The 15,369-nt window shown below is 39.8% G+C and overlaps 1 protein-coding gene across 1 annotated transcript in view; it reads right to left on the reverse strand.

The window, feature by feature from the left end:
- The window catches only part of LOC139731179 (cAMP-dependent protein kinase regulatory subunit-like), a 75,338-nt gene that overhangs the window by 13,834 nt on the left and 46,135 nt on the right, over positions 1–15,369 (reverse strand). Inside the window, exons 2-5 of the mRNA XM_071642060.1 lie at positions 12,055–12,240; positions 10,217–10,308; positions 4,127–4,188; positions 702–748 (exon numbers count right to left, since the gene is read on the reverse strand). Coding sequence (XP_071498161.1) covers positions 702–748; positions 4,127–4,188; positions 10,217–10,308; positions 12,055–12,240 — 387 coding nt within the window. The remainder of the gene's footprint in view (positions 1–701; positions 749–4,126; positions 4,189–10,216; positions 10,309–12,054; positions 12,241–15,369) is intronic.

The raw sequence follows: 15,369 nt of genomic DNA on the forward strand, positions 1-15,369 counted from the left end.
TAAATATTAGATTAAGTGAAGCTCTGAATCCATTTTATGATTGGGGACAATTCCCCTTCAACAGACTTTGTAACAGTTCAATACACAGAAACTATCACAAACTACACAAGGCAGCCATATTTTCTTGTGCCCCCCCCCCCCCCATTCATATTCTCTGCTATACATCAACCTGTCTAATATAATTGACAGTGCAGCCCTCATTTGTGGACACCTTCCAAACTTTCTAACTTTCAAGTATACCAAGGAATGTCAGTGCAATGAAATGTACAGTTCCTGTTATCTACTATGTTGCCAAGAGAAGAGCTAAAGCATTCTTCAGATTCCCTATCTCTTATTCTCCTCTGAAACTTCAGGTGTAAATTGAGTCATTGTCACTGAGATCAAGGCCTTTCACTTTTATGAAACTGTCATATCCACACTCCTACATATGTTCTATGTCTGTGCTTTCATTATGAATCACCGCTGCAGGCTGCAATGCAAGCCAACTTTGTTTGACATTGCCATGTTGCTTTGCCAGAAAGGTTGACCATCTTTCAAATATATATATATATATATATATATATATATATTTTTTTTTTTTTTGGGGGGGGGGGGGGGGGGGGGAGGGGAGGGGGGGAACAAAGTTTCCCCCTTTCCTTCCGTGACAGTCAAGCCCATGATGTATATGATACCATAAACTGTCTGCTGAGTAGCATACTTACATCGACCTCACCACTATCGATGACATAGAAGTTATCTCCCTCATCCCCTATAAAGACAAAAGAAAGAAGGAAAAACGCAAATAAAAAAACTTGCCATCTTTACACAATGCATCAAGCATACCTCACGACACTTCACAGTTCACCAAGCCACATAAAGAGACTACTTGCCCAGTTGGTATGGGTGATAAACAGCAGACATAGACAATGTTCAGGGCTTGCAGGACTGTTCGCCTCTGATACAAATTATATCTAGACTGGCATGACAAAAAATAAATAAATCAATAAATTGATAAATAAACCAAACAGAAAAACCATGCCTTTTCAGAATCATAATCAGTACAGTGCAAAAAGGTTACCAGGATGGAAATGGTCTTGAATGATGTAAATCCAAGTATACCGGTCAATATTTCATTAGCGTTTCCATAATTTGATTGAGTCATATTGATGTACACACTAGACAATATCATTGAAAGTGCCATTTCAAAGAAACACACTTGCTTGGAAGATCAAGCTTTAAAGAACATAATACAGGGCATTACACAGATTGTGCAATATACCCAATATCCACTGTGACTGTTGTTGCCTTCTTATATATGGTCTTTCACATCTGATTTTAATTTACCACACATGTTATTGTCTTTTTTTTTTTGTCTGGATTTGAAGGTGCATGTGTTCTCTTCTCTATACTTCCCCGTCTCTTCTGAAGACACGAAATGCATGATTTTCTAAAACTGTCTAAACAGTGTACCATTGTCATTATATACTGATTCACATTTGTTATTACTGCCGAAATGATGACGGCTCATCCGCTTACAACATATGGCTTATCCGACCCCCAGACCTGCATGAGAGAAGATTTTGCAATATCCCTGTATATTTGTATTTTTTTTTTCTCTACGTTTCAGTCATTTGTTGTACCCGTTGTCCTCAATCTCAATCTGTAGCTCGAACTTAATTGGGACCTACGCTCCACAAGCTTACTTTTTAGTAGGTTCCTTCATATTTCTTTAGCATTCATTCCCATATTCCAACTTTTATAGATCGACCACTATGTTTCATATGTTTGCAGTATTCTATGTATGTCTCCTAGCTGGATATATGTATAGGACCTATTTCAATTTGTAATATTATGCCTCCTAGCTGGATATCATGTATTATTCAATTTTGTTGCATTTGATGTATTTTTTATTCATTGAGAAATATGAAAATAAATAAAATGAAATGAAATGAAATTGCACAATTGACATGTTGTTGTTGGGTACAAAAACCACTTATCTAAAAAATGTTGAACGTACAGGAGATCAAAAACATGGCAGCCAAAGCACTATAACAAATAGAATCGTCTTTCCTTTGACATGCCATGGTGGCTTTCTTTTTAGGTTAAGACTGCTCGGATTCAGGCAGGACATCACTTAAGTGACTATCTAGCAATTAATCCAAAAAAGTGATTTTCACCCAAATTTGAGATACAAGGTCTTGTTACCATGGCAACGGTATGCATCTTATAGAGTGTTGTACATATTGTTTGCTATACATGTAATTAACATGATGTAAAATGAGTCTACAGAAGTGTTGCCCTCTTTTAGAAGCGATTCTCTCTTTAACTATGCATGAGGCATAGTGAATTCATCATAGCACAAGTGCAATTTCTGCCATGAAATTGCACAAATGCTTCCTTTCAGTAAACTTAATGAGTTCCGTTATCAAAGTGCCCACTGTTTGCCAACATTTGCATGGTTCTACGTGTACGGGAGTGGGTAGGGGGCAGAGTGATAAAAAGGAATCGCCATGGTTATCGACGACCACGTGACAGGCCGGTAATTGACGGTGACGAGGCGGCCTATGTGCACATAAAGAGATGTGGGAAATCTAACACCTGTTTCCTTGCCCCTGGGGTAGACATTTCTCTCCCTACATGAATATCGGTTTTCCCCCTACTTCAATTGATGGATTCCTCTGTGCAAAGTGAATGAGAATATTGATTAAGAGAGTGACTACAATTGCAGGAGAAATTATGAAACCTGCAAATTTACGTGAATGCAAATGCCCCCACAGGAGCAGGGAGCTTGTCATTTGTGGCAGTGCTACGACATAATGCCATAAAGGCAAATTAATCCCTTAGGTAATATTTACTGTAATGTGGGGATAGCATTTCTTTTTCACATAACCTCTTTAATAAAAGGAAAAAATTGATCGTTAATCACCAAAAAAATTTCCTAGCATACAATTTAAGGCTGAATGATTTCACATTTTAGTTACGTGTTACAAGCAGACATGACATGATACTCTCACAAGTAATGAAATAACATGACTCAATATCGGACCACACTGTAGAACAGAGAAGGTTGATGACAATTTTACAGCTGAATCCTTTAAATATCTTTATTATCATTCTTTACACTGATGACTTTTATGATGAAGAACTTTTTTCATATACCTTGCCCTTTGGAAATTGATTTTGATGACAAAGATACTGACAAGAAATTTCACCTTTTTCAAAACAAAGCTGATACCCTGTCGGTGTGTTAACAGCAGCACACTTTCCAATCTCAAAAAAAACAAAACAAAACACACACACACACAACAACAACAACAACAACAACAAATTTGTACACGGGCAGTCCTCAAACAGCGCACCAGTGACCAGGTTACGGACCACTGGATTCAGAGCACTCCAGATACGAGCAGCCATTATTCATGCTGCCACCACGGTCCTCGTGAAGTGGCCCTGAACCACTAGGAAGAGCGCCCTAAAAAATTTGGAGTGCTCTGAATTTCAGGCCGGTCTCGTGCCTGTTCACACTGTGCAAATTAGGGCACTTTGGGGACTCTTATTGAGCTACGCTGTATTCTTCCTGCCAGTGTGAAAGGGGTGTGACATGCAGCTTTAGATATACAGCAGTAAAACAATGCCATATCTTTCACTTCCTTCACAATCATACAAAAGCAAGTCAGGCCGTATACACTGGGTTAAGGTTAGGATGGAAAAATTGCTTTTCACCAAACTTTCTGACAGCCCATTTGTTACCAACACAGTAATAATTCCAAATATTTTTTTTTTAAATAGAATTTTCATTAAAAGAGATCTTACAAAAAAAAATATGTGTGGCTAGGGTACACAAAACAAAATTATCATAGACCAACACCTGGATTTTTATGCTTAAAACATGACAACCAGACTCAAGAAGGGTTTGAGCCAAGCCTTTTATAAGTATGTATTTATCATCTAGAAATTCAATGATGCTGGCAAAAAAAAAAAAATTAACTCTCAAATTACGTACAGTACACAAGTTGACAGAATGGCTACATATCCAATGTAATGAATAACATACTGGCTACACTGACATACCATTGACAAGTAACTGTCCGTTAGTGTTCCTGTTAAGATTTTGTATTTTCTGTATATATTTGTGAACATTATTTACCTTGGTGGATGACCACTTGTGCAGCATCATGTTTAACGGGGTACATAGCGTCAAAGATGTCACTTGGAAAAGAGAAGAGAGAGCGAGGCAAAATGATTACAAAATCAGTATAATGCCAACATCTGCAAGGACAGTGCAAATAACACAGATTTATCATCACATGCTTATTAGAGATGACACTACTATTCCTACTAAAATATAAAAGCCATTTGAAATGACCACCCCCCCCCCCCCCTTTACCAGGTCACATGCTTATATTGCATACAATTTGTAGTGCTTTCTTCTGATTCAAAGAATCTATAAGAGACTGCACTCGTCCCCTGGTACAACTCTGAAAGGTAATGCATCGAGGCTGTGTCAGTCCAATGTTCTACCTCAGCTGAAATGCATAGTATATAAATGGCACGAGCAGGAAAAAGTGTTCAATAATTGAAAGTATTGACACCATCACTTATTCATTACTCCCCCCTCGCACTATTCCATGGCCAGTCAATCTGCAATGTACATGTACATGTATCATAATATAATATGTATGGAAGTATCTATACATGCCTCCTGTACTAGGTAAATAGTTAAATGTGTTACAGCAGTGGATCCAACACTGGGACCGCATGGCAGGTACATTGTACTGCATGAATTACGAACATACAAATGAAACAATAAGAACACAAAAACCCTCTTAACTGAACATTAAAATTGAAATAAACAATAAAATAGAAATCTACAATATCAGAAGGAGAAAAAAATGCAAAACCTTATTGCAGTGCATTGTGTACTTGAGATATGCCGCTGCACACAAGTAAGTGTCTCAGTGATTGGAATTGCCAAACAGCATTTTATGAGATGCAGTTGTTCCTTGCGAAGTGAATTTTGGAACCTGGTATCAAAATGTTAACTGACGCCATCAGTGCTCATCATTTGGAGGGAAAGCTCATGGCTCACTGGCAGCACATAATCCACATGAAATTCCCCTGATGTCTTTTAAAAATGTATTCATATTTGCACTAATAGTGTGCCCTGTTTTTCACATCAAGGAGTTCACACATGTTGTCTCTGAGGTCTACATATTGGAGAAGTGACTCATACAGAGCACAGTACATGAATGGTGTATCCCTTTCATTTTGGGTGCTTCTTCTTTCTTGGTTAGTATGAAGAGTTTGAAGCCATAAACAGATAAATGGCATTGTAAAGTTGTTTGTTGTGTTTTTTTATGTAAGCTCATCATCAAATAGAAATCAGTTAAATGTTTTCAATGATACTGCACTCATTACAAAAGAAATATTTTTTGAAGATCTGGGGCCCGTTTCATAAAACTTGTTATCAGTGACAACTGCCACATTTCTATGACAAATTTGCTATCAGCCAATCAGATACAAGGATTTCAGTAGCTTGTCACATCTACGACAACTTGTCACTGATGACAACTTTTATGAAATGGGCCCCCGGTTACAATTATCACATATATTTTACTTCATTTCGGTTCATCAACAGCTTCAATCTCATTCATGTTCATAAAAATGGATATATCGTGTGTGTGTGTGTGGTTTTTGGTTGTTTTTTTTTTTTTGCATTTAAACTCTTCGTATGTTTCTATGCATTCCTGTGGTTTGTTTGTCACATTAGTATATATTTGCCCGTTTGTTTCATGTATGCAATTGTTTGTTTGTTCTTAGATATGACCATATGACAGAATTCCAAATTTCTCTCCCAGTGGTACCATCAAGCAAACTGAATTATGATTGGCCAGCAGCGAGGCAGATGAAGGGGGAAAACACAAGCAGGCATAGAAAGATGGAGACATGGAATGATAGAAAGAATAAAGGAAGAAAAAGTAATGGACTATTAAACAAGAAAGAGAAAACGCTCAACAAAGGAAGAAAAGGAAACCAGAATGTAGGCATAAATGCAGAGACAGAGTGGGCAAAAATCTAACAAGAAAACAAAATGACAAACATGGAACAAGATGGCAGCTATATCATGGGCAAAGTGAGAGAAAATGAATGAAAGGGGGGGTGGGAGGAGGGAGTACCAAATTATTACACAAATTTCTCCATAGGGACATATAGTGCATGGCAGGAAGAAATGAGGCATCACCGCGTGTATCTTACACAATACATATAAGACTAAACAAGGAAAAGTAGAAATTACGCGGTGCGTAATATATGTCCCCGCCGGAAGTAGCATTTAGTAGCAAAATGTACAATATAGGTAAAAAGATCAAGGTCAAAGCTCTAAGAAGTCAAAGGTCAAAATTCTATGTAAAAGTTTTGAAGCCCTCACCTAGTGCCATCACATAAAGCAAACGGAATCGAAATCGGGTTAGAAATGGCGAAGGAGTAGCATTTTGTAGCCAATGTACAATATAGGTAAAAATCAAGGTCAAAGGTCAAAGAAGTCAAAGGTCAAAATTCTGCGTAGAAGTTTTGAAGCCCTCACTTAGTGCCATCACATAAAGCAAACGGAATCGAAATCGGGTTAGAAATGGCGAAGGAGTAGCATTTGGTAGCAAAATGTACAATACAGGTCAAAAATCAAGGTCAGAGGTCAAAGAAGTCAAAGGTCAAAATTCTGTGTAGAAGTTTTGAAGCCCTCACCTAGTGCCATCACTTAAAGCAAACGGAATTGAAATCGGGTTACAAATGGCGAAGGAGTAGCATTTTGTAGCAAAATGTACAATATAGGTCAAAAATCAAGGTCAAAGGTCAAAGAAGTCAAAGGTCAAAATTCTGTGTAGAAGTTTTGAAGCCCTCACCTAGTGCCATCACATAAAGCAAACGGAATCGAAATCGGGTTAGAAATGGCGAAGGAGTAGCATTTTGTAGGCAATGTACAATATAGGTCAAAAATCAAGGTCAAAGGTCAAAGAAGTCAAAGGTCAAAATTCTGTGTAGAAGTTTTGAAGCCCTCACCTAGTGCCATCATATAAAGCAAACGGAATCAAAATCGGGTTAGAAATGGCGAAGGAGTAGCATTTTGAAGTAAAATGTACAATATAGGTCAAAGGTCAAGGTCAAAGGTCACAACTGAAATTCTGTATAGAAGTTTCAAAGCTCCCATGTAGTGCTATCATATAAAGCAAACAGAATCAAAATCGGGTTAGAAATGGCGAAGGAGTAGCATTTTGAACATATTGATCACACACGGACGCACAGACGGACGGACAGACGGACGGGCGGACACACACACGTACGAAGCCCATTTCATAGTCCCCTGCTCGAACTCGTTCGGCGGGGACAATTATTGTATGCATAATTTATATGCACTCATACATGCATGCATGTATCTATCTGTGTGTGAATATGTGTGTGTATTTGTGTGTCTAATGTTTACATGTATGTCCATGTGTGTGCATCAGGTAATGAAACCAGGGGATATAGAAAGGGACAGAGGGAAACAAAGAGAGGGAGAAAAAATGAACCTGACTGCAAAATTGCCATTGAGTCCCAGCACGGGAAGTGCATCAACCTCCAAATGACAGATAGACGGCCCCTCGTAAGAAGCATCTGAAGATCTCGCACAAAGTGCCGCTCGCTCCAGAGTTTGAAAAAGCTCCCCTGAACTTTCAATCCGCCTTGTCATCTTAATTAAATCAAATTTAGCAACAGTGAAATGCCATTCTATGGCCCACTGCACACATTTGTCCTGTTGGCATCGGGAACATCTGAGATTACAGAAATGTATATAAATGGACATTTTTGCATATAATAGAGAAGACTATACCAGTATATACAATTTACTGTACTAGTATATATATACCATTGTTACCCTTTCATTTCTTTGCTCTTACAGCCTGTATCAACGTGCACGAGGATTAACCATGGTCTTCAGTAGCATCAGACTATCTCAACATGACATATCAAAATGTCTCTAACTTACAAGGCATGTCTTTAATATAACAAAGTTAATCTTCTCTTCATATCACCTATATCAGGGGCGGATCCAGGAATTCTGCAAAGGGGGGGGGCGCAACTAATATTTCTGGTACCACTTCCGGGTTTCATTTCATTTTTTTATTATTTCTTTTGTTTTAAACGAAAATAAAAGGGGGCGTGCGTCGGTTGCGCCCCTCTCTGGATCCGCCACTGCATAGTGGAGGTCTTACAATTTAGTTTAAATCAAATTATTTAGATGGTGCAAAATTTGACGCCCAGTATTGAAAAAAAAAGTTTCACAATATGACTTTGGCCTTTTGTATATCAATCCGAAAAATCACGCAGGAGCATTGCTATAAACTGTTTCTGTCTTTGAACATATTTTTGTTTTATTTTTTTCATTTCATCACATATTGTTTGACTCATTACTAGCAGTCATGACCTTTACCCTTTACCATTGCTCTTGACCATTACCTTTTCATCTCCAGATAAGAATTGTAATCATTTCAATGTGTGGACACAGAGTTTAATTGCATTATCTCAAGTAACACTCTCAGGTGATTTTGATCGAAAGAAATAACCATATTCAAGCAAATAAATCCCACTGACACCTTGCTGAACAAAGACAGGAACCCCTGTGTGATCACAGATTAAAAAGATCCAGAAAGCATCTATAGGAGATAATAGTGTTCTTTACACCAAACAGCAATGTATGTGTAAAATGACATGTTGGTCTCTGTGTGTCCCTACGGGTGTTGAGTGTTAACACCATGTACATGTAGCTCCTAACATACACCTAATCTGGAGAGCTGTGTTTCCATCAATGGCTATATCACAGCTAAGTCACATACCACTCATCCAGCAGGTAAACTTGATTACGTAATGGTGGAACATTTCCTTACATTCTCCCATGGGAGAATATATTTGTGTATCATACAAATGACAGACGATTCTCTTAGCAATGGAACGAAGATATTTATAGCACAATCAATGTAATAAAATTCTGTATGCTGCGCAATGCTTTCGGAAAACAAAAACAGCAGCAGAGGGCATATGAATTGTATGCATACAGAAATGAGATTTCAGGAGCCACGCTAATAAAAACGCAAGTCGTTGGTAGTGCCTGAAGATAATCTGTATACAGGGCTCACCAGAGATTTTGTGACAAGTGGAAGGTATGAATGTGTTCTTAGAGTACAATTAACATATGAGGACCGTTGTCGATGGGCATGAATGCAGAATGTTCAAACCTCAAGAGTTCGAAATGCCATTTCAGGGAGGTTTTCGCCTCTCTGCATAACATTTTGGAGGGTTAGGAGGGAACATTCTGTATGTTCTCCCAATCCCCCAGCCTTATCTGTTGCATACGTTTCTTCTGCAAGAGAATGAACCCCCAACCAGGGAAATTACCCCATTCATCATCAGGACACAAAAGCAAGGTTCTTGGCAAGATTATAGCAAAATCAGACAAAAGGGGAAGGCAAAAATGACTGCTTGCACATTGGCAATCATCTGAAAGTACAGTGTTGAATGTGTACACTGACAGCATGGCCTTAAGAATATGACTGCGATGAATGTGTCTCCAAGCAGGCAATGTCTACAGCATCACATTATCATAAGAAATTAACAAAATTATTGCTCGCATTTCAATCTGTTGTCTCATCTAGTTATAAATGTCAGGCTAAATAATGTGGAAACACTGAGGTTTTGCCAGATATTACCTAGTAGATCCTTGAGTCATCATCAATACTCAGCAATTGTATCATTCCATGACGTATTTATCATCATCTTTGACGTCAATATAGTAATCGTCACAGTTCTCACTAACAAATGGATCTTAGAGTGACTGTGTTGAGTTGAGCGTACAGTCCTTCCAATATATGCTCTATAGTCTGCCTGCAGTGTTTGTATACAGGTATACCATGGTGTGCTTCATATAATGCCTTGTGTGTGTGTGTGTGTGTGTGAGTGTGTGTGTGTGAGTGTGAGCGTGTGTGTGTGTGTGCATGTGTTTAACTCCATCACCATGAAGCTTGTGTGTGCACTGCCAAGAAAAACAAGGTAGACATCGGACTCATCGATCCCTGTCATCGATGCTCTCCACAAACGCCACCATCATCATCATCATCATCATCATCATCATCATCATCATCATCATCGTCGTCATCTCCATCACTCTGCATCCTCACAAATCATCATCGCCTCGCAGTGGACCTACCTCCGCTCTGTCTCGTCCAGGTGGGAGAAGAGGACGTTCTTGGAGATGGCCTTGGACAGGGCTGCCATCGTCTTGTAGTCCTTGGGAATAACCTGCACAAGGCCGAACATCACAAAAAGAACACATGTAGGCATCTGGACTAACAGGGAGATGATGAATAAGTAAGTATCTATATAAACAAATGAATGAATATATAAGAATGAATGAATGAATGAATGGACTTACAAATAGAAATATCAACTGAATATCATTTAATGTACAAGGTAACAAGCAAATGGATTAATAATGGCCAACTCTAGATCAAATTCTTACAAACATGCAAGCTTTCCGGACAAGTCTTTACTCATCAGCAACAAACACACACACATAAGAGAAAAGAAGAAGAAAAGAAACGGCAATATTGGGGGAGATTTAATGTTACCAAGAAGTCAGCAATTCATACGGACTAATTTCGGAAAAATTTATTATTCCTACTGTTTAGGGAATAAAACATAGATGAGGTTTACAATTTTTTTTTTTTTTTTAGGCCTTGTGTCAAGTGTGCCCTAAATAAATCAAAGAAAGCAATTCACACATCAACCATGTACAAACTGTATTACATTCACAAATTGTGGCTAAAAAAGAGGAAAACCCCCATCACAACGAAAAAAAAAAAATGATTATCATATTATTGACAAATGTCCACACTCTTAGCCAGACAGCTGCCTAGTGCAAGCCTGTCTTGTTTATCCAGTCGCTTCTCCGAAACCAATTACATCTGACACTACGACGGAGCCCGATCCAAGTGCGCTGCGCATGGCTGTACTCGTGTGCTTCGGCCGGCATAATGTTCAAATCACTCATGCACTGTTTGGCATCACTCTGTGGTTCTGGCTTGACAGGAATCGTATGAATAACGATTCCATTTAGCTCTTGTGGATTGTGGGCGGGACTGATGAACTGTATGTTTCGTTGGCTAAGAATTTGTTTAGGGTTAAATCATCTTTTCTTCTTTTCCTGCTTTTGTCCCTGACGTCAACCAAGTAAATGACAGAACTGAGAGGCAATGCAATTCTAATGACAGCAATGGCATAATTTTCATATGGCCATGGAAAACAGATCGGCACAGCTGATGACAATTACAATATGTGTGCGAAATATTGATTGATGAGATGGAAAGGCAGAGGACTCTCTTCATCCAAAATGCAATTTGAGCTGACCTGGCAGTATCTCAACATACAGCTTAACCAATCTCAACCCTAGCATGTCTGGGGGCTTAAAGCCAAAACATAGTCCATAGAAGGGCTCACAACTCATCTTCCACCATTTTGAATTTGCTGGCCAAAGAAAGTTGTCTGGCTGACGTCATTTGCCTGGATAATGATTTGTTTTGGAGTACTAGTAATCTGAAATCAGAAGTGCAAAAAATAATTTTGATTATATGCATACAACTTTTATTCCTGAAATCCCCTCACCTTGTAAACAATGAGTGAATGAAATGATGGCAAGTATTGCTACATCCTCCTTTTAAGAATACAATGTTCAGAATTTCATTTTTTGCAATCTCCCTAAAGGAGTTTTCTGTCTTTTTGCAGGTGTTGGTTTGTTTGACTGTCTGTTTGCATAATAACACAGAAAGTTATCAATGGATTTGGATGAAATATTAAAGAAAACTTGATAATGACACAAGGAACAAATGATTACGTTTTGGTAGTGATCCTGATCACCATTTGGATCCAGGAATGTTTTTGATTTATTCTTGTTTTGTGGAAATCTCGAAATGGGTGAAAATGAATTGCTTGGCAGAGGTCTGCACTCTGAGAGTGCTGTTCTAGTTCTCTCTTTTTGTTTGCTCTTACCTTCTTGACATAGGAAGTGGCGTCCTCCTCTGTGTAGGGTTCGGCACTGAAGGCGCCCCGCCTGCGCCTACCCTTGGGCTGCACTGCCGGTGGTGTTGGGGAGATTTCCTCCTCCCGGTCCTCGCTGGCCGAGCCAGACTGGGCCTGGGCAGACTGGGCTGCCTGGGAGGACTTTGGCTTGGCATCCTGTAGGCAGTAATAAGAGATAAAGTTCATTTAGAACTCATCATATACTTGACATAAATAAGAAAAAACAACATAGAAAATAAAGACAAAGACTCTGACACAATCATAACAAATACCTAATAAAGCAAAACAAAATATGACATTTATAATGCTAGACTGTCTGGGTAATTATGACAGAGACTTTTGATGTGGATCATTGGTTGATGGACAGTAACATGAATCCACAGGTTACTAGAGCCCTTTTTACACTTGTGTTTCTTAACCCCATACTTTCTCTGACCCTGGACTATCGTTCATCCCGTACCAATTTTTTCAGCTGTTTACACTCGCCGATAAATCCCGTACTAAGCTCTTGTCCTGGGCTAAAGAGAAAACTGACCTTTTTACACTCATATTTCTTAGTCCCGTACGTTCCAAACCACATAAATATTCATGATTACACTGTGCACTGTACAAGCACACGCACGCACCGGCAGCACTTGATTACCTCGTTTCTGATTGGTCAGTGGGGGTCGGACTTCGTCTCCGTCGCTTAGCCCCGGATTATTTCTTCGTTCTGTTTACATTCGCTTGCTTGGCACCGCAATTGCGGGGTTAGCACCGCAATTGCGGTGCTAACCCTGCTTTTTTGCAGGGCCAGATAGTACGGGATTATTGGTGGGGCTAGCCCACTTTGGCAAAAACAAGTGTAAACAGAAAGTGGGCTAAGGAAAGTCTGGTACCAACGGTGGGGCTAAGGCCCCCCTTAGCCCCAGCGTTGGTACGGGACTAAGCAAAAATTTGCAAGTGTAAAAAGTCCTTATCTGTGCAAGAAATGTGGCTATAATGTATGCATGTTGTCCGCCAACTTGCATGTGAGGAAATGTGTGTCAGCTTTTTCCAAGCAAGCAAGGTGGCTACTGTAGACTATGGGTTCCCCAACACTGTACCATGAATGACGAAGTGCAAGTCTTCTTCCATGTGACAAGCTTTACAAGACGTCACACGTGCTTCACCTCTGGCAAAAATAAAAATTCAGAGCGTCAAGGACTAAGTGTCACATTCAACACTAGAAGTAAGGCTCTCTGCACAGAAGTTGAACCATCTAACACCCTTGCCACACCTCATCACCATTCCCGGACATCATTGCGGTGTAAAATCTCATTAATAGTCTTCACTACACATTTTCCTATTGCCTTCATCACGCCTCAGGGGACTGTCTACGTGCCTTCAGCTTTAAGGGTGCAGAACAATACAGGTGATAAGGACTAACTGACTCACTCCAACTCTATTTATGGAAAGCTCAAAAACTCTCTGAATGCAATTCATCAGAGGGAACATGGAAAAAACAAAAAACAAAAACAAAAACCAGGCACTTATACATGTAGGGACCTACAGGATTAGATTCCCAAACAACTGGGACTCCCTGCATTTGTAGCAAAGAATCTATGATCTGCCTGACAACAGAAGCGTAAACAGTATGCTACAAATAAGAAAAAAACACATTTAATCAGCAAAAACTTTCAGAAAATCCACATGTCTACAAAAATACAGCCATTCAGTTTAAAAGTGACATTTGAAAGCAATCCAGGATTATATTATGGTATGCATGGTACATACTCTAGCGAACAAACCAAGTATAAACATTTTTATATGTCTTCAAATGTGTCTTGTGCAAGTACAGTCGCATATGACTTTGAGCTAAAGTCTACAAAGTTGAAAAGACATCAGAAAGCAAACCAAAATATAGCAATTCAAACCAGACACTACCTGCTATCCAATGGCAAGAATATAAGGCTGGAGGGTTGAGAAAGACGTCAAACTGTGATAACATTACCCAAAATAATGCTTCACTAGGCCGCCAGCGATAGAGAAGAAAATAAGTCAACTGCGACCCCTCAAGACACTCCTAAATGCAAATTGACGCTCGATGGGTCTCCTCTGTCCCTTCAACCAGCACCATGCCATGAATCACACGCACTCGTCGGCTAGTGTCCGACCCTCATTGCTTTTCCCCATGCGCTCCTCCCTCTCTTCCGACAGTCAACTCTCGGCAGAACTACACGTACACTACTAACATCCCATTGCACACTGGCGTATATACTAATGTAAGCATACACACACACAAAGACACACATGCACACATTTACACGCATCAACACAAATTTTCCAAAAGCTCGCCACAGGTAGGAATTTGTAAAATCTCTACACATCATCCTCCCCCTCCCCACCCACTTCCGTCCCCCACCCCCCCCCCCCCCATCCCTCCCACCAAGTTGCATGTATCCACAGCCGCTGGACCTCAATTCCAAATCGTGGCAGCAATCGCCTGTCCTAGGGTGCTCGTTGCCTCCCAGAATAGATGAAACTTGCAAATGGTCAGAAATCACACAACATAAGAGCCTCCAGAAATCACACACATATTCACCATGGCACAGCAAGCACTACCCCTGATGTACAGGATATTTTGCACCACTACATAAACCTCCGACAGAACTGGAAAGCATAGGTGTATGACTGAAGTCAGAACATTTTTCAGAGCAAGCGTGACAGGTCCGAGCACTCGACAGACTGCCAAGCCCCTCGTGAAGAACAGAAGGGAAGGAGGAAGAAAGAAAAGAACTAACGACAACATGGCAAGGTTAGCGTTGGACACAACCTGTGCGCCTTTCCTGCTCATCAGGTGTGAGTCACACTCATTAGCCACCAGCACTTCACGTCGGCATTTCAAGCAATACCTAAGTTTTACAAGCGCAAGACATGCAGACGCTGTCGCTCATCCACATTTTAGCTTGTCTTTACTACACCCAGATTTCTCTCCTCTGCTTTATGTGGGTGTTTTTCTTCCTGCCTCGACATGTTAAAGTATGCATGAATTCATTCATAATTAAGCATGTCAGGTATTAACCAATAGGCGTTTTCACATCAGCCCGATGTTTCGAAATAGCGCGCTATTTTCTGACTTGGAAAATTGGAAAATATCTCGAGCTTGGATTTTTATCGGGCTTATGTGAAAACGTCTAATGAGGCAAACTTGTGCAACGTTCCCCTTGATTCACAACCTTAGACAGTGTTGTCGTTGTTGATTATCTTTGACCAAAAAAACAAAACAACAGATATCACATAGTAGTTAAAGGTAAATATGAGCTT

The sequence above is a fragment of the Diadema antillarum genome, unplaced genomic scaffold (assembly GCF_040938485.1).
Source record: "Diadema antillarum isolate AM-2024a unplaced genomic scaffold, OU_Dant_1.0 seq00000364_RagTag, whole genome shotgun sequence".
Taxonomy (NCBI): domain Eukaryota; kingdom Metazoa; phylum Echinodermata; class Echinoidea; order Diadematoida; family Diadematidae; genus Diadema; species Diadema antillarum.